Consider the following 19447-nt stretch of genomic DNA (forward strand, 5'->3'; position numbering starts at 1 on the left):
AAATTATTGTAGTTAGCCTAATTGTCTTTGAAAGTTAGTAAATTCAAATTACTGTAGTCCACCTCATTGTCTTTGAAAGTTAGTGAATTCAAGTTATTATTGTAATCAGCCTCATTGTCTTTGAAAGTCAGTGAATTTGAATTATTATTGTAGTCAGCATTATTGTCTTTGAAAGCTAGTGAATTCAAATTATTATAGTAGTCCACCTCATTGTCTTTGAAAGTCAGTGAATTCAAATTATTATTGTATTCAGCCTCATTGTCTTTGGAAGTTTGTTATTGCAGTTTGCCGGATTAAATTTTTTGAAAATTAGCAAATTTAGGCATACATGTATTTATTAATGACTGACAGAGGATTGAAGACTAGTGAAATTTGCATAAATTAAGGATCAGATTATAGAGACTCTTGCCAACTAGTCTAATTTTTGTGTATGGGAGAAATCATAAGTTATTTTTAAATTTTACTTGTTTTTTAATTAAAAAAAGTCTGACTATTATAAATTGTGTTCATTCTGTTTGCAGTATATGCACAGTATAGGCAAATAAATTACTAGTTAAAAATTCTAGTTTAAATAAATCGTGTCAATTTGGTATATAAGTACTAAAAATCTCACAGCCATCAAGAAATTATTTTGATGGCTTACATAAATCTTAATTAAAGAAGTACTTCAATTGCACAGCAGCACTGTTTGTCAAAATAATGCAATGCATCATGGTCCATGCAATGCATCATGGTCTAATTATGCCAATCACATAATTAAGAGTATATAACAACCTTTAAGTCTTCAAGCCTTAGATTCATTCTTCTTTAGGTCAAACTTGCCCTTCTTCCGTTGTCTGACACACGCTTTGATAGACTCTCCCACCACCATCATAAATATGAGTCCAATACAAACACACACCCACCATTCCCATATCAATGGAAAGGTTACATTTACTGCAATATAAAAAAACAAACATATGACATAACTTAGAAACATAAGATTTTGTAAACCATTTGAATGTTTTTCGCTAGACATAACAAATTATTGGAGAAATGTGAAGCTTCTCTGTATTTAACTACTGTGAAGTAATTTATTTACCCTGAAAAGATAAATCAGTGAAAATTGTGTATATATGGTCTTTATTTACAAATTCAAGTATTAACACATACAAGAAGAATATTCGAAAAATAAAAATACTTTACAGAATATTTAAATAAAATCACATATCTCGTTCCTAAGTTTCAATGCATGAAAGATGTATGCAGCTAGTGGTTGTAAAATGTCAGAGTTTTGAGAAGTAACAAGTTCTATAAATTTATCAAAAGACAAGGTATTATAAAATGTATTGGGTAAGTATTACCGGTATGTTCGCAATTCATGGTAATATGGGCAAACAAGGAGAAAGTGAAACTCATTTTCAATTTCATCTATGTCACAAAGAGAGCAAATATGTTCGTCTCTCTCAATCAGTGAAAATAAAATTCAGTGAAAATACCTGTTTTCCTATATTTTACACAACTCATCAAAAATCAGTGAAAATAAACTACTAATAATAAAACAGCCAAAATGTCTGTTCAGCAAAAATTAATTCTAGGTAAAATAAATCATATTTTTGTTTAATGTAAGTGCCTTTTTATGAAAAGAGATAACATTTAAAAGGTGCACATGTTAATAATCAAGGGATTACAGTAAAGATTCAACTGGAATCGGAATGATGTGAATGTTTGTAGTATAAATAAAAAAAACTTGTCATGTACGCGTACCAATTGTTTGTTGTGTCTGCATCAACTATGGTGCTCAACACAGTAATTTCTATGAAGCATGCATGGCAGTTTTGTTTATGCTAATATAGTTTGAACTTAAACATGTCAGAGATATGGATCCAGAAGCTGATGCTTATGATGATTTTTTTTAACATTAAAATTATTAAAATTCAGTCATCTTGTATCTGATCATCCATATTGAGAGACATTGGAACCGCATTAATTAAAACAAAATGACCACCACTCAGTAAATTTGAATCAGATCAGTCAAACCAATATATCTGTATATCTATGACATGATCTAAAATGAATATATAAAATTTGAACACAATCAGTCAAAGCATGTCAGAGATATGGCTCTAAAATATAAAAATCTGAAAAATATAAGGATGTGCATCAAGGTCCCACAATTTCCAATGTATGTAGCTAGTTTGAACAAAATCCATCTGTAAACAGCCAAGATTGGGTTTCAATAATTTTTCAGCACAAAAATGGCAGTCATTAGTCTATCTTGAATCAGATCATAAAACAAATCATTCTGCATATGTATAATATTATGTATGATGTATGTGTGAAGTTTGAATGTATCGGTCAAGGCTTGTCTAATATACACACACAGAGGTTGGCGACCGAGCAGTTACCTCAGGAAGTGCTGCCACCTAAATGAGATGTGGCAGTAAATAACAAAATAACAAAACAAAAAAACAGTCCCAGTATTGTTAACTTGTATGTTACACATATCTCCAGACTTGCAAAGTACATGCTATTCTGCCCATGGCTGTATATTCGTGTCAGTAAAAATATTACCTCTTTACTTACCAGCACAAACTATGGCACAATGAATGACTGTCACGGTCAAAGCGTAGTCCCACAACCAACTATCTAAGTATGCAATATACACCCATGTGCTGATAAAGTATGTAGATTCCAGCGCTATTATGTCGCCTGTAAGATACATGAAGTACATATTATGTTCATTAAGGATCAGTAGTCATAGCAACACATCATGTTTGCTATTGGTGACACAAAATGTAAAATACAATTTGAACATGTAGTGCATGAGAACAATGACCCTTTATGTGAAAGCACAGCAGAGAAAAAGTCAGTAATAATCATGCAATTATGTAGCAGCGAAAATAATCCTGGGGTCCTAAAAGATGTTGGGTCTCAGCAAGTGAGCAACATCCACGAAATTTTGTCTTCAGGAACACCATTAACATCAAATTGCAAAAACGGAAAACTTACAGTAATAACATTCATCCGAGTAAGAGCCTATGCCCAGGCAAACACACCCCCCCCACTTGTGAACACAATAAAGAAGTTGAGGTCATATCCACGTATACGCCCAGGGAGTCTTTTTTTACACAAAATATAACAAAAACCTATTTTCTATTTGTTGACTGTGGTTGTATTAACAGTTGACTTTCTTACAGTTCTTGTGATGTTTATAAACATTCTTTAAAAATAATTGTTAATTGCATAAAACAAGGGGTGAACACGAAATAGCTGTGACAGCAAAACAGATAATCTCGCTTTCTGCCTTCAGGGCAGCGTGTTCACCGATGATTTACATTTATTTTTCAAGACTTTTTTCAGAATCATAACAGTCAGCAAGTCTATAAAAATGTATATTAAAGCAGAAACGATAGTTCTTTTTTTGAAATATGTCATGGCCCTAAAAAGGGACGGCCGGTCGTGTGGTTTGTGCTTCCTTAGAAATGATTCAAGCAACTTGTATAAAGAGATCCGCGAAGCAAGTGTCGCACTCAATGTCACGCCGAAGACTGCCAACTTTTTTAACCATCTTTCATCACCGCTATTGCATTTCTGTCATGAAAATTATTCTTCTGTCGTTGGATAAAAAAAAAACTTCCTATTTCAAGTCCACCGCGATATCCATATAGTGAGACATTCCAACCGCCGGAACTTGCTGAATGATAACTTTCAACATGATTGAAGAGAGTTGAGTCTGATAAGAAAGCAATGTCACGATTTGAACTTTATGATGAAACACTAGTAGTGATGTCATACTTAGCCAATCAGTAAAGCAGATGCATAAAGTTCAAAGATGATTGCCAGACTGTAAACAAAAGCATTGTGTGCCATCGCAGCAGAGCGACCCAATTTTTCTTGTCTCTTTATTGTGATTAGACATGAATGAAAAGTGCTAAGCTGACTGCAAAATCCGTCGATTAAAAGTGCTAAGTCCAAATTGTGTGGGACGATATTGACAAACTTCAGGACGCAGCTGTAGGGATTTTGTTTGACGGCTACAGTGACACAGACTTGGACTTTATGGTCGACGAAGATGGCAATGAATGTACAAATAAAGAGAATTTTTTTCAAACAGCTATGAATTTTTATAATTTTTACTGTGTAAATTTGTGAATTATTATTGATCTTGTATGACAGTTGATCCGTAATTTGTCGAGACCGAAAATAATTTTACGCAGTTAACCCATTGACATTTTAGTTCATTTTGAGTTCACGCGTATCAGGCGTGTTTGTCAGCAGGAAAATCCTAATTCAAATGATTCCTCACTGTCGATTTTTATTATTTCTGGTTTATTTGTCACATTATAAGCAATAAATTATTTTTGTTTTACTTCTAATGTTGCATATTGTTCATTTATTTCTGTTGCATGTTTTTATTTGCCGTTCTATTCCCTGCCGAAGTTAAAAGTGAATTTTCGCTTTTTTTGCAGGGGATAATTTTCCATGTTCAGGACCCTGGGCTCTTACCCGGATAAATACGGTAGCTGTTTTCATACTCACCCTATTGGCACTAATGTAAAATATCTCTGCAAATGTAATTATAGGAAATAAAATAACTTACTGAGAAAAGGCTGACTGGTCCACGCAGATTGATTAAATGGTACTAACTGATAAAACTTGTCATCAAAACTTTCATAATGAAATGGAATGGTGCCATCAAATTTTTGAAGCCTGTAAAAAAAAAGAGTTAAAGATGTTTTTTGATTTGTTTGTAAAAACTGATAAAAAATAATTCAGACAATGATGTACAATATCAGACTTGTGTTGTTTAAAAAAAAAAATGTAAGAAAGTTTTTTTTTTCGCTAAAAATGAAAAAAATTGACAAAAATTAGAGAATAGGAAGTATGTTACAACATGAACAAATCTGACTAAGGTCCACCCAAGGGGTCTACATACAAAGTATGAAAGCAGTTAGGCTTGCTTTTTCAAAAAAAAAATTGAAAATAGCAATTTTTACAAAAAACTGAAGGTATCCTCACAAAATGAACAAAAACTGACAGAGAACCACCTTTAACATTAACGTTTGTAGTTAGTATAAAACCAATACAGCTAAAAAATTTTAAGAAGAAGTCAAAATATACAAAAGCCAGGGCGCCGATCATGAAAAGTGTGGATAGCTGCTAGAATTCGTGACTCTGTTTCAAATTATAAACCAATATCATATACAGTACAGTGTCACACATTATTTTAGTAAGACCGTCAGTGATCTTCTTAATGAGAAAATCATAAGTTTATATTACGTAGTTAATACATAACCCTTCAAAAAGAAATTTCATTGTTTGTTGGTGATTGTGCATGGGTTCATAGGTGCTCTCCTCAATAGTCCGGTAATGTTATCTAAATTTTTTAAGGAACTAATTTTCACTGCTAAAATATCATGCATACTGCATAAAAGATGCAGACTGAATGGGTGTGGCAAAAACTGAATTATTTTCATACTTCAATGCTGATATTTCAGAAGGGAATAAGTCGCTAAAATACCCTCACTTCATCAAAATTAACCACCATCAAATGTGTATAGCACATTATTGAGCGTGGAAATATTAAAACAAATATTTTCATGTTTGTTGCGTTGACCTTTGTTTGTCCCTTTTTTACGTTTGATTTCCGACATAACGCCAGATTTCGGAATGAAAATAGTCTATTCAATGATTGTCAATGACGCCAGCCTTCCATGGCCATCCCATTGAACCCAGCGTGATCGTGATAGAAAAACCTGTATTTGACCTCTGTTGAATTGAATGATTTGAATCAGCATGCCAAGATGCTGGATCCAGCAATCTGTGTTTGTGTAACAACAACTTGCATCAATTTCAAATTTAAAACAATAGATTTTGCCTTCTTATATCATGACATAGCTTAACAGACAAAAAACTTTGCATTTGATTTCCCAAAGTCATAACGCTTTATCAATAGGAAATACAGGTTTCTAGTGGTATAATAGTGAGTCAGTGGTCAGATAAACCATGGACGTATTAACACATGTTAGTATGTCCATGGATAAACAAACTTTGACTGGCGAAATCAAATCTGTACACATCTAGCTAAAATGCCACATGTACATATTGATTATGGGAAACCATACTCTAGCACCAGCCTTAGCTGTCTCCTTAAAAAACAGCTATGAAACAAAACAGCAACAACTATCAGTGTATTAGGTTACAATTTGTGTTCATTCTATGTTCTATATTCACCATTGGTTGCAAATTGTCTTTATTGTTTATTCATATTTGTTTTTGATTTGTTTTACATTTTTAGAATATGCTTTTTTTTTTAGATTATAGTTTTTAAATTTCTTCTTGTAAGACCTTTTTTTTTTCCTTTCCTAAGAATTTTATGTGTCTAATAAATATTATTATTATGGCTATTTCTTGTGTTGCATAAACAATTATTATGATTAAGTAAAATATACAATTCAGCACTGAATTCCCTAATTGTAGACAGGCATTAGAATATAACGATGAAGAGTGTTAATATGACAATAATCCAGATCCCTGAAATCTTGCCTGTCAATACCTTTGTTTGTAAACAATGAGGTCAAATTGAGTTGTTAGGCATGATTTCCGTGACACAAGGTATAAGCGGAACGCCTAAAAGAATCTAAAGCGAGATAAACAAACAGTATGCTTGTCTTTAATTTACTGCAAATATGCACACTTCTTAATCGATTTGCTGACCGAATATTACGTACCTGAATGCGCCGAACACTACGGTCGCCGTGAAATAAAATGCACAGTAGAAAAACAGCAGACAAGTAAAAACGTTGATAATAATTCTCTATATAAACAAAACAAAGCAGAAAGTTGCTGTGTTAGTGGGTGAGCAGACAAATAGGGCCTTAAACAAACAATCAAACTAATACTCGTTTTGTTTACTTACACCGGTGGAATAGGGCATATTTCAGTCATTATTGGTCTTGTCCGCTCTGGTGATTCAATCGACTGCTACACATCGCATCGGAGCGACCTTGCGGTATTCCCCGGGTCAGCGGGTTAACCACGTCCGCGATTATATATTTCATTGTTGTTGTTTATTATTATTTAAACTATATTATTGTATAAAATTAAATTATAATGAAATTTGATGTAGTCTATTGAAATATGCTATTTCTGACTTCAAATATGGTGAAAAACACTATCAGAGTAATTTGTTTGGGATAGAGGATACGTGTCAGAGGTCACATTCGATTTATTTGTCTGGAGATAAAATTTATTGTGAGTAGAACGAATTTGAGAGAAAATGAATTATCGAGCTGTAGGGTCAAATAATCTTGACTAAAGCGCGAGTTACATATGCTATTTTTCATAAATAATGGTATCTTCCAAGCTTTTTTTCTTTTATCAATGCAACATTCTAAAACATATTTCGCGCCATGGGTTTCATAACCTTCTCACTGTTATCTGTCGTTTAAAATTAATACGCGCAAAAAAGTTAAAAATAGTATTGTGGCACGTGTTGACAATATTAAATTTTGTGCATGACTACGAACTATAATTTTTTATTCATATCATTAAGTAACTTCTGATTACGTTGTTATTAGAAGAGGTTTCCTATTGCTATGAGTACGCGGGAGTATGTTTGATCGTGCACAATAATACTGTGTCAAGTGGTTCCGCAAATCCAATATGGTGGCTACCATTGAGGGCAGTTCTGATTAGAAAGTATCGAAAATGGTCAAAACTCGACACAGTGGTGGCCTCGAGCCGGAAGATGAAGTTGAATTCCTGTCTCTTAGACAGAGACGAACTCGCAGATCTGACCAATATTCAAATCCAATCAATGTAAGTGTATATTATAGGGAACTAAATTTCATTGTTATTGTTCCCAGTGCCTCCTGTAAGTTACCATGTTCGGCCGATAAAGTGTTCGGCGAGCGTATTTTGGTCAAGGTTCAAAGTCTGTCCATTTAAAATTCACATATAAGTACGATTTGTTACTTTTTTGTTGTATTATCACAATTACATGTTTTGTGAATTTAGCTTTCGGAACTTGATTGGTTCTATGTTTGTGCCCAGTGATGGCGCAATTTCCGCTGCCAAGGCACTCCAAATAAACGACGACGGGTTTAGGTAACTATATCATTGTTAAAAAAATATCCCTCACGTGCGATAATATGAATTTGTTGCTCAGTTGGACATTTTGCAACATTGTTAGCAAACAAAAAGAATTTTCATCACTTCAACTGTGATGACCTTGACGACATTTTTGAGTGCAATTGATAGGCACTGTATCAGCTTGCCAAACACCTTAGATGTCACAGTTTTTGTCCTCAGATTGTGTTGGTGTTCTTTATTTCAGCATAGCACATATTTAAATGGGTGCATATACGTTTCTCTTCTAAAAACTTGCACTGATTATAAGTTGGATCAGTACACGTGTTTGGCATTTCTGGACCAAACAAATCCAGCCCCTCTCCAAAAGTTGCCAACTGGTAATATTCTATTTGTTTATGATACACACAAGATGTTGGTCACTGGACCATCATTCTATTGTCGTGGTTGGTTTTAGAAAACAATAACATATTGAAAATTAATTCAGAATAGAACTTAAATGAAACAGGCACCACTTTTCAAATACAATGTTTACATGTAACGATGGCCTAATGTGTTTTTGTTTTGGTCTCTTTCGATTGACATTCTGTTAGTTTTAACAAACAAACCGGATTGGAATAAGTCATACATGAAGATTTTAGAAGGGAAGACTGTGATAAATAAACAAAAGAAAAGTTTACCGTTGCAATTTAATTCTGTGTAGGATTTGTTGAGTTGAACAAAAAACTTATTCACATTGCCAACAGGGATGCACAAAGTGTTTAATTTACACTTGTACTCAATTGTAGTAAGCTTTGTTAAGTTTTTGGCCTCATGACTTGTTCATAAAATTCAATCCAGAACCTATGTTGAGTCAGCGATCCAAGGTATAATTATTTTTCACTATAATTGTGATTTACCAACATTCCGTTGTAAAAAACAAAAACAGAACAGTAACAAATGAACGACATGCTTAGAAAAAAAAGTGGCTGCCAGGTCAGAGGTCAATATCTCAAGATACATATTTTGAATGTGATTGTGGAAATACAGTTTATCTATTCTTCATTTTCATTAAAGCAGATTAATTTATACATTGAAATATTAAAAATAAAAGTTAAATTAAAGTAGTTAAATTGTAGCTACATATGTACTAGGGAGAAAAATTGACTATTAATTGCCTCATGTCTTAATAAATAAGCTCATGAATATTAATTAGTGACCAGCACTCAAATGAACTGGGCAGAAGCCTGAAACATGTATTAATATATAGATCTGTATTGAAGGCATTAAGGCAAACTCAGTAGAACCAGGGCTTTTTCCTGCAATGCCTCTGTGAAGTTCAAGCTTTAAATGTTATTCTAATTTAGATGTCGGGCAAGGGTAAAATGCCTTCATGTGGTTCTAAATTAAGCATCACACTAACAGTTGAAAAGTGTACATGTGTAGTCCAACAAAAACGGCATGTTTTTTTTTTATCAAAAAAATAAAATAAATAAGATTTTCTGTCCAGTATGTCGTAAATTCCCGTTGGGACCAAATATATGATTAGAACCTGTAATAAATTGTGAAACCATATTTTCCTGGGTTCCCCTCTTCTTAGTATCAACTAATAGTCTAACCAAATTAGGATCATAGCATCTGACCATATTCAACATGGCTTTATAACAATGTCATTATGTCATGTATTATTTTTAAGGGGGTTTCTGATTATTCACGGAAGATAAAATTATTTTACTGCTGACAATTTCCGATATCTTATCGGTGCATATTTGGTTGAATTATCCAAATAAAGTGACCTGGTACAGCCATTGTTTTCCATGAATTTCATTTATGTGTATTTTTTCATTGATCTGAATGATTTTTACACCTCTTACCAGACATTTTGTTAAAGAGTTTTGCTTCTATTAGCCTTCACACATTAGGATGGGCTCTTACATAATGTGAAATTATCTTGTGTTTTTATTTGGGTGGCTGTTAATTATTTCATTATTATTATTTCTGTTTTTATGAGTCACTCAGTAGCTATCCATGCATACAGTGCATTCCTTACCTGGTGTACATCTTGAAGCCACAGCAGTAGCACTTATTAACCTGGGTTATGTTTGGTATCTTGGTTTGGTGATTATTGCAGAGTTGACTGTCCCTTCCAAAACTACTGATTTATTCTGATGACACCATTTCCCAGACTTTAGTCCCAGTTGCTGGCATCGACAAAATGCTAACTTCAAAATATAATGACTCTATAATTTATTTAAAACAACTTATAGGGGTTGTATCAGTAAAAAAATAATGAAATTAAAACTTCATGCGTATGCATTTGTTTCATGACCTTGTTCAAGATTGTTGAATGTACATGTACTTTAAGGCCAAAATACATGAAAATCGTGTATTTTCACCATTAAGCAGTGAGGGCGCTATTTGCCATATTGGTCCTGATCATGCTGTGTTTGCAAAAGCTTTCGGGCTATGATTTTATACACAATTTTGAATTGAGTGATAACTCCTTTATCAGATAGACGACCAATTCCGGTTGTTAATTTCAAGCCTTGATATCACAAATATACTCTTAGATTAAAAAGGACTGGGACTGTCATGTCATGACCTGTTCTCTTTTTAAATTGTCAAGTTGTTCAATATTATGTGTTTAATTCTTTAGTTTCACCTCTTTTGTTGTCTTGCACATTTTCAGGAGAGACCTTCCAAAGATCTGAGCATCAGAGGAAGAGGAAGGCCAAAAAAACATAATGATGATGACACTAGACCATCACAGAATATAAGGTAATAATGATTGCTATCATTCCAAATTTGACTTGCATCACTATTAATGGTGAGAGTAATTTTGTTAATTGTTGACCTTATTTTTAAGATTGTTTGGTGTTACTTTCAAGTGCCCTGCATCTATAAGTCACTTAACAAATTATACAAGCATAAAAACCAGATATGAAATCTTGTGAAGAGGAGAGAAGTGTTTGGAAACCTGTACCCGATGCAGTTTCAGGTGTACCTAGGGGTTCATGTCAGGCGTCGTCCATATAAAAACTATACATGTATCAATATAAAATAAGTTGTTTGCAAACGAGACTGAATCCAATTGAATACTCTATCAGGGATTGCGTTAACGCGGAATTCCGCGTCCGGGAAGTATAGTTTTTCTGTGGGGTGCATGAATCTTTCAACTGGTGAGTCCCGGGGACGCATCCGGTGAGCATACGTCTCGGTCGTATTATGGTAGGTCTAAAGGCATTGTGTGTGTTTACGATGCCATTGTCTCGCATACAAAATTCATAGAGCTTGTAAATTCACCTACAATACTGTGCCATTGTCTTCAAAAACACCTATTAGCATCTATATTTCACAATGGAAAGTGTGAAGTCCCGTCTGAAGTACGGCGAGACAGTCAATACTGAGACAAGTAAAATGCACTGTGACCTGCTAATTTAACCGCCTAAAACTTACAATGTCACCCAAGGTAATTTTTCTCCAAAAAATCACTTTAACGAACCTGGTACGTGAAATACACTTTGTTTTCCTAATTTTATTGGTGACGAAATTATATTCTAAACAAAGTATAAACGATCACAACTGCCAAGCAACAAATGATCACGGTTGCGCAATGCAGTCATGCTGCGTTTCACAATTGTTGATTATTACTCAGTAGTGATTATAATAACGTTCAAAAAAACAAATTTGTTGAATTGTAATGAAATGCAAATAGAATTCAACTTCGTTTCGTTGTAAGCAAATAATTCCGGTCGCAAATTAACGCTTGATGCTGTCGAGTAACCGCCATGTTCCTTGTCTTGCATGGTTGACCTAATAGGTCAAATCTCTAATTAACCAATAAAAATGCTGGATGACGCCAACGTGTTCAAATTACCATAGCTCATTCAAATATGTTAATGTTATTTAACGCAACGTGGAAGAGATTTGCCGATATTGTAGTACGATCATTTGGCTTGGGTTTTTACGGGAAAACGGCATGATTTTTTTTTTCAAATCAAAAATAGCTGTTTTCAAAAGATAAACTGAGCATTTGAAGACTAATTTAACATTATTTACAGTGACAACAACTCGAACTGAAACGAAGTTTGCGCACTCACGCTAGTCACAAAAAACGTACTCTTGAATAAAAACTTAAATTCTATTTTAGGCGTCAGGAATGATTGAAATGCCCGAAAAATGACGCCAAAATATTTAAATAACGAATATTAAATAAAATCTGCCGAAAAATCAACTACTGTAAAACACTTTGTAATAAAAACTTTGTAATTATTTCTGCCCGTATTTTCGCCTTTGGTTAGAACGATCCACGCCACCCATGTGATGTCTGTAACATTGTAACGATACAGGCACGTGTCTCTCGTAATCTACTGCTTCTGCCGCCGTAGCCAGTGGGGGATAGACTATTTAAAATGAATATTTGTGCGCTGTCATCCTGGTATGCAGTAATATTGATAGTGTCGTTCGGTCTAGTTGCTGCTTTCATTTCACCAATTTTCAATTTCAGCTTCTTGCTTTTCCCCTCAGGAATTAATTGCGGCGGCAAGATTTTCTGATTTCGTCTGCTAAAACTACCGACCATGTACACTTTCAAGGGCTGTGTAAAAAGCGAATCACAGAAAAGAATATGGTTTTTTTCTGTGAAGGGCTGTAGCAACCGGTGTGTTGTCTTCTTGATTGTCCCAGTTTCTTTCTTTCTTCTCTCATTTGTAGTTTTATATTTCACCCCCAAATACAGTTCAAAGTTTGCAATGTAAGACATTGTCGAGTCGCACACCTGCCATATTTTGAAGCCATCACGATCGGGTTTGTGGGGCAATCTCTGCTTAAACTTGGACCGTCCCTTGAATCTAATCATACCCTCATCAATCGAAATTTCCTGTCCTATCTGGTAGTATCGCCGACAATTTTCGAGTATGGGTTTCAGCCACAAGTTGATTTTATACAACGGGTCAGCCTCTGATCGTTGATGACGACGTTCAGTGTCAGGATCCCGCCGCTAAATGAAAACAACGCATTAGCATTTGAAATCTGGCCTGAGTCATTACTGATGCAATTCCCATATTCTGCAGTAAGGGGTCACTCGACAAATAATCGTCGATTGCTGATTTGTGATCAACACCCCCATACATATCATCACACCAAAGAATGCTTGCATTTCACTGAAATTTGTATTACGCCAGCGGGTGTTTAATTTTTTTGCAATGTATTTTTGCTGATATTTGGCGTATTTATTAGTCTCGATGGAAGCCAGTTCTATCAGTTCTGGTGGGATAAATTTGTAGAAATATTCCACCTTGCGAGCATATGAAGGCAGTTCGAAAGTTGGTCCAGATTCGTGTTCAAAAACTGGAATAGTAAATATATTGTCTATACACAACACGTTTTTTAATAGTTTGTCTTGTGGGGAAACTCGCAAGTGTTGATTGTTCTGTATCGCATACATTTTCTTGTACCGTTTCTTTGGCGACATCGACGTTTTGTTTTCGTACTTGCTGGGCCGATATGTTCAGGCCCCTGCTTTTCTGTGTTGGCAGTTGTGGCGGATGTCGACGGTTTCGATTCGCAAACATTGTCTTGCAAAAATTGTATCACATCTTCGATGGCGTGACCAACTCCCGTTTCTTCGGCATTTGCTTCGTCGGCAACTGGTGATTCAACCACTTTACGGTTCGTCTTAGATTTACGTTTGCCTCCTGGTTTGCCCCCTGGTTTGCCCCTGCAGTCCTTTGAACGGCTTTCTTCTGTAATCGCATGTTCATTGACAGAGGAGTCAGTCTTCGACTTGTGTTTGTTCTTTTTATTTTTACGCCTTTTCTTGAGTGGACTATTATCACTGGTGTCCGTGGTACGTTTGGCTGGTAACTCACCGACGTCAAATGTTTCCTTTGCTTTGGATTCAGTGTTCTCCCCAGACTTTATGTCAAGCATCACGGCCAATTTGCATAACAATACATCTAATTTGCATAATTGTATTTGCATAATAAGCAGTTTTTCCCAACAAATATTGTCAATCTACAATTAATTAAAGACAAGATATTTTTATATCTGATAAATTTTATATCATTTTACTGCATTGTATTTCATGTTTTTGTATCAAGTCAAATAAAGTTTGAAATAGAACAGCATAAAAAGGAAAGAAAATTGAAAGACTTCTTTTATAGCCAGTCAGTGAATATGTTTTCCATGGATGTAACTGGTTCATCATTGTGTACAAGTTTTAGTGCCCATGTCACTGTCGGTTCATATAAACGTCTGGGAAAACATTTTTTGGTTAAATTTATAAAGTCGGCGAGATATCGAAATATGTTGAAATTAATAAATCAATAATTAGAAAAAAATTCTACAATGGCAGTTTGGCACTAATAGTCGGCGATTTTTCATTGCAATATCAGTGTTTCAGCCAGGATTTCGAAACGTGGGACACAGTGACCCATGTCAGCCAAAAAGTGGGGACACACGATTTTTTTTAGGGACACCCATTGTTAAATTTTCATAATAAATTGCATTTCACTCAAAAAAGTATGTTTACCTTTAATTTTTATTTCCATGATTGACAATGTACATAATACACATCAGCAAAGCCAATCAATATCAATATTCATTAATGAGATATACGGGTATAGATAATAACATTCATTTCGTATGAAATGCTCTCCTTGGTTTACTTGATTTCCATAAAGCAAGGGCTTCATTGAATTGAAAATCTTCAATACTGGGCCCCTCGCCAGAGATCAGAGACAGCGTGTCCACTCTATGAGGTTGCAGTCTATTACGCGTTTTGGTTTTTATACGATTCTGAATCGAGAACCCACGTTCGCAATCTGCTGTTTGAACTGGAAGTATAAGTGCTAAACCCGCCAATTTAAGTAGATTTGTAAATTGTTCTTTATGATATTCGTATATTATCTTCCATAAGGTTGACATCTTATCACGTGGATATTTCTGTTGCACTACTAATGGCTTTACAACTGACCATTCATGCTTGGTCTCATCGCCGTCAATTATAGCCGTAAACACCGTACCATCATCTGACTCGCGATCTGTACCAAAGTGATTAATTAACGTGTCCATTTCATTGATTTCAGTATTCACTGAGATCGTCACTTGATAAGAAACTTAGTGGTCGCATAGCTAGAATAGCGAATGAGGTTATAACATCACTAGTCTCCGTCGGAAATCTTTCATTTAAATTCATCAAAATATTATCGTTAAAGCTCTTTGTCGTGTTTTCGAATTGCTTCACAGCTTGGGGTGATGCGTTGATCGAATGGTCGAAATACTTGAACTTCGATCCTTTGTCACGTAGTGCATTCAACTGGTTTACAAATTGTCCACCTTCCGATGCGATCGATTTAATTTTCGCAATGGCACTGTTAACGGACACTTGAACCATTGCGATGTCGATGTCAGCCTTTTGAAAAACCAAACTCAATTGTGTCATAACGGGCATCACATCCATCAACAAGTGCATTGTTGCAACGAACTGAAAGTCGGTCATTTTGTTCATTATTCCCTTTGCTATCGGGTTTTGTCGTGATACTGATTCGAAGTAAGTAATGAGAGAGCCATACGTTCTATAAATTGTTTCTAATGCACTATAGAACGAAAAACATCTCACTTCGTGGACTTTTTATATTTCAATTGTGGGTCATCTAACACCTTTTGTATATCCTTCACAGCTTCGACACGTACGGATGAACGTTTAAAATAATAGTAAATGTCCATCAACACTTGTTGATATTTCTTCATATAGTTTACTGAGTTGGCTGCCTGACTTGTACAGAGAGCGAGGCGGTGCGCCACACAATGAACGCTCAACAAAAAAGGATTTACTTCACGTCGCAATCTCGCTGCAACTCCGTTAAGCCGTCCATGCATGACACTCGCCCCATCACTGCCGAAACCAAGTAGTTGTCTTGCTTCTATTTTTTCCTGATCTAGTAACATCTGTTTCAGCGTTTCAGTGATTACCAATGCAGTTCCATCCTTTACTGAAACATTTCCCAAATAACGAGTTCTTGGCAGAAAGTCCGAATCCATAAGTCTCACGTATACAACCAGTTTTTTGGTTACTGATATGTCCGTACTTTCGTCCGTCAACACGCTGACAAACTCACTACCATGCAACTGATCTTCAATATTTTTACGAATTACAGTGGCCATGGCATCCTGCATTTCGTCTGCAGTTTGTTGGGTAGTGTATGTCGCATATTCACCAGATTTCAATTTTCCCAGCGTGTTTATTCCTTGAAGTTGTAATAATTGTAATAATGATGAATATTTTCGAGTGGATACTGCGGAAGTCAAGCAAGTGTTCAAAACGTAATAAAAAAGACGCCGCCATCGGTGCGCGTGGCCCAATCAATTGACTAGCTGTCAGCTAGCTTGTCAAACGAAAACATCGACGCGCCAAACTGAAAAGGTTGACGCGCCAAAATAAAAATGATAAACCACGCCCACTGCTTCAAAACAACCTGTTCACGTGCGGTGCCAGACAAAATGAAGTCTAGCAGAGATTTACGGCCGTTTCAAACGCCAACCAGAGAAAATCAACTGGAATCATGGCCCCAAAATATTGACTCTGAACTTTTAAAGTATGTTTCTGCCTTACGAAGGGCTGGATATACCAGTTTACGGGCAATTGCACGCTTAACAGCGGAAGACCTAAAGGACTTTTTTACCGGGAATCCCTACAGGACATAAAAGACTGTTACTTTACGAATCGTCCAAACTGCGTACTCCGATCAAAGTGTGTTTCGCTGAAGATGAAAATGAAGGTGTTTGCAGGCAAGTTACGTCGGATGTTTGCCTTGAATATGGAAATTTCGGGAACACCGCGAATCAAGCATCGACACGCGGTAAACGTAAGAAAAAACGACCACGTCACGACGAGCAGCAAAACGATGATAGGGACCACGACTCGTGCCAGTTTAAATACTTAAGCCCAGTGGAAAAAATGACAATCGATAAAGAACTGGAAATCAGAAATCTTTCATTGACTGTGTCTAAACTTGAAAAAGAATTGAGCTGTTTGGGAGAGTCTTTTCGACTAATTTCTACACCGATGTTTGATGTACTGTCAAATATGCAACAGCAAATTTCAGTGATTGCCAAACAGCGCGCCAGTAATAGTGACCCACCCAACCAGAACGCCACAATGACAGCAACCAAACTGACAGTGAAACATTCACCTCCACTGCCAGATGCAGGAAATGCGGTTAAAAACAAACATTTATCGAAACAGAGTAGTTTCAGTGTCGACGCGTTATTATCATTGCCAACATCAGGGAGCAGTAAACAGTTAGATGAACACAAGGAAATATTTATCGGCATCCATCTATTCAATGTCCCGCCTAGATATTATCCTAGTATGCCATATTATTTTGGTATACAACCACCTCCAGATGTAACTGTTTACCCAGGCATGAACCAGGAAAGCGTGCCTCCTGTATATAATCCTCAGTTATTTGGAAATAATAGTGTAACAACTCGTAGAACTGTGTCAGATAATTATCAAGTGTCGCACAACCAAAGTTTTATTCATGATGAGACGACGAGAATGACTTATCGTCCCCTTTCAGCCTACAAATATTGACAACCATAGGAAATTTGGCAGTTCAAATACTGTAAATAAGGAAACTAAACAAGCGTCGGAAAACAGTACCACTACTGGCATTGAGTTGACAATAACCAGCACACTGGGATACAAGATGATCCAGGAGATGAAACTAATAATTTATTAAAATTATATGAATCCGCTCGGATGTTAGGTGACTTGTGAATACTGACTATATTTTGTTTTCATGGTAAAATATAGTATCATTATGTTTATTATTTTTGAGTTTTTCTCGTTGATTCATCTAAATTGATGAAAAAAAAACCAAATAAATTGAGCTGACACAAGAAAATATATTTTTTCTAAATTTTGGACACAACTTTACGTATACGTAGTTGTATCTCATAGTTACAGTAATTGGTGAGTTTGTTACTAAAATTGTTGGCAGGGAATGGACATTTTGTTTGCATAAAGTTAACATAATTGAGAGTTCGTGTTATTTGCTATTATTTTGTAACTTTAGGGGTAACATATTTGTGCTGATGGCAAATAGTTATGATAAGAGCGTTTTGAAAAAAATGAATAAGTATGTTTTCAGTTGAAACTAAAATTGTCAATTTGAAACCCAAAGAGAATTGTTTGCTGGCAGAGCAATAACACAATAAACTTACAAATATGACAAAGCATAAACAAAATACATTGTAAAGTGTTGTACAACAGTGCATTTTTACACCAAGATCAATAAAGTTATTAGTTCAAAATATTTCAATATATTGTTATTTAGTCCCCATATGTGGCAGTTTGGATTGCAGCCGTTTTGTGAAAAATACATTGCTGACATTAATTATTTTTGTCATCTATACATTGTGACCAGGAACATTTTTTTAGTTCATAAGCGTCAGCTTTGATATTTAAGAACCCAACAGCTCGGTAATATCCCAGCACATCGGATGGTTTGATTTCTCGTAATGCTTCCAGTATCGCAAGGGAAGATCAATTCTGGCTAGCGCGTTATATTCAGTGTTTTCTTAAGTTTACATATTCATCGCAATATGCTATGTTAGCGTCCGTGAATTTCTCCAAGGCTACCGGTGTTAGTGTTTTGTAAGTCCCTCGGCCGCCCGACAATCGGGTTCGAACTGTCCGCGAAATAGTAGTGATCGAAACATTTTTTACAACTTCACCATGCTCATTGATATGGTCTGCAATAGCACGATACGTTATAGATGGTTGTAATCTTTTCAAAGTTTCGATCAGCTCCAAGTCACCATCACCTAGCTGATGGTAAAAACCTCTGTTGCCCTTGCTTGATCTACAATGAACGGATCGCTGCCATATTTTACGAATGCCCCGATGTTTCAACACCTTGTTTAAATTTTCTGCCCGTGTTACTCACGTTACCGGCCATGTTTAGTAGTCAGCTGACGAGTTTGATGTGCTCAGAAGCAGTGGGCGTGGTTTATCATTTTTATTTTGGCGCGTCAACCTTTTCAGTTTGGCGCGTCGATGTTTTCGTTTGACAAGTTAGCTGACAGCTAGTCAATTGATTGGGCCACGCGCACCGGTGGCGGCGTCTTTTTTATTACGTTTTGAACACTTGCTTGACTTACGCAGTATGTCTTCCTTTGCAAGCCAATATACACTACGCATTGCCGATATAATTGATTCTTCTTTGTCGCTCAGAACACGTGACGTGGCTTTTTGAAAATTACGGCGTAAAACAATTTCTTGAATGACTTTTTTGTGATCAGAGCACTGCAAATGTCTCTCCAGAGTGGACGTCCGAAAATTGAAGCATCCTCCGCTACGCGCGTCTGTAAACGGATTTGATTTCCC

The 19447-nt window shown here is 35.7% G+C and overlaps 2 protein-coding genes across 2 annotated transcripts in view; one reads left to right on the forward strand and one right to left on the reverse strand.

The window, feature by feature from the left end:
• Window positions 1-695: 695 nt before the first annotated feature.
• On the reverse strand, window positions 696-6990 carry LOC102804038 (putative transmembrane protein 244). The gene is made up of 5 exons (XM_006813743.3): window positions 6902-6990; window positions 6714-6799; window positions 4583-4692; window positions 2566-2691; window positions 696-936 (listed from the first exon to the last, which is right to left on the reverse strand). The coding sequence occupies exons 1-5, from the start codon at window positions 6917-6919 to the stop codon at window positions 785-787; spliced, it is 492 nt and encodes a 163-aa protein (XP_006813806.1). The 5' UTR covers window positions 6920-6990; the 3' UTR covers window positions 696-784.
• A 196-nt stretch (window positions 6991-7186) lies between these two features.
• LOC102804160 (ATPase family AAA domain-containing protein 2-like) overlaps window positions 7187-19447 on the forward strand; it is a 53017-nt gene continuing 40756 nt past the window's right edge. The window contains exons 1-3 of the mRNA XM_085492778.1: window positions 7187-7236; window positions 7563-7803; window positions 10742-10830. Of these exons, the coding sequence (XP_085348904.1) occupies window positions 7693-7803; window positions 10742-10830 (200 nt within the window). The 5' untranslated portion in view covers window positions 7187-7236; window positions 7563-7692. The remainder of the gene's footprint in view (window positions 7237-7562; window positions 7804-10741; window positions 10831-19447) is intronic.

This window comes from Saccoglossus kowalevskii, chromosome 18, assembly GCF_978046115.1.
Source record: "Saccoglossus kowalevskii chromosome 18, keSacKowa6.1, whole genome shotgun sequence".
NCBI lineage: Eukaryota > Metazoa > Hemichordata > Enteropneusta > Harrimaniidae > Saccoglossus > Saccoglossus kowalevskii.

What these genes read in the sequence shown, in the direction of transcription:
- LOC102804038 (XM_006813743.3), bottom strand. An exon ending in GTAGTGTTCGGCGCATTCAG is followed by an intron (nt 4,693 to 6,713) that starts GTACGTAATATT and finishes TTTTTTTTACAG; the next exon opens with GCTTCAAAAATTTGATGGCA. An exon ending in TTGTGCCATAGTTTGTGCTG is followed by an intron (nt 937 to 2,565) that starts GTAAGTAAAGAG and finishes TTTATATTGCAG; the next exon opens with TAAATGTAACCTTTCCATTG.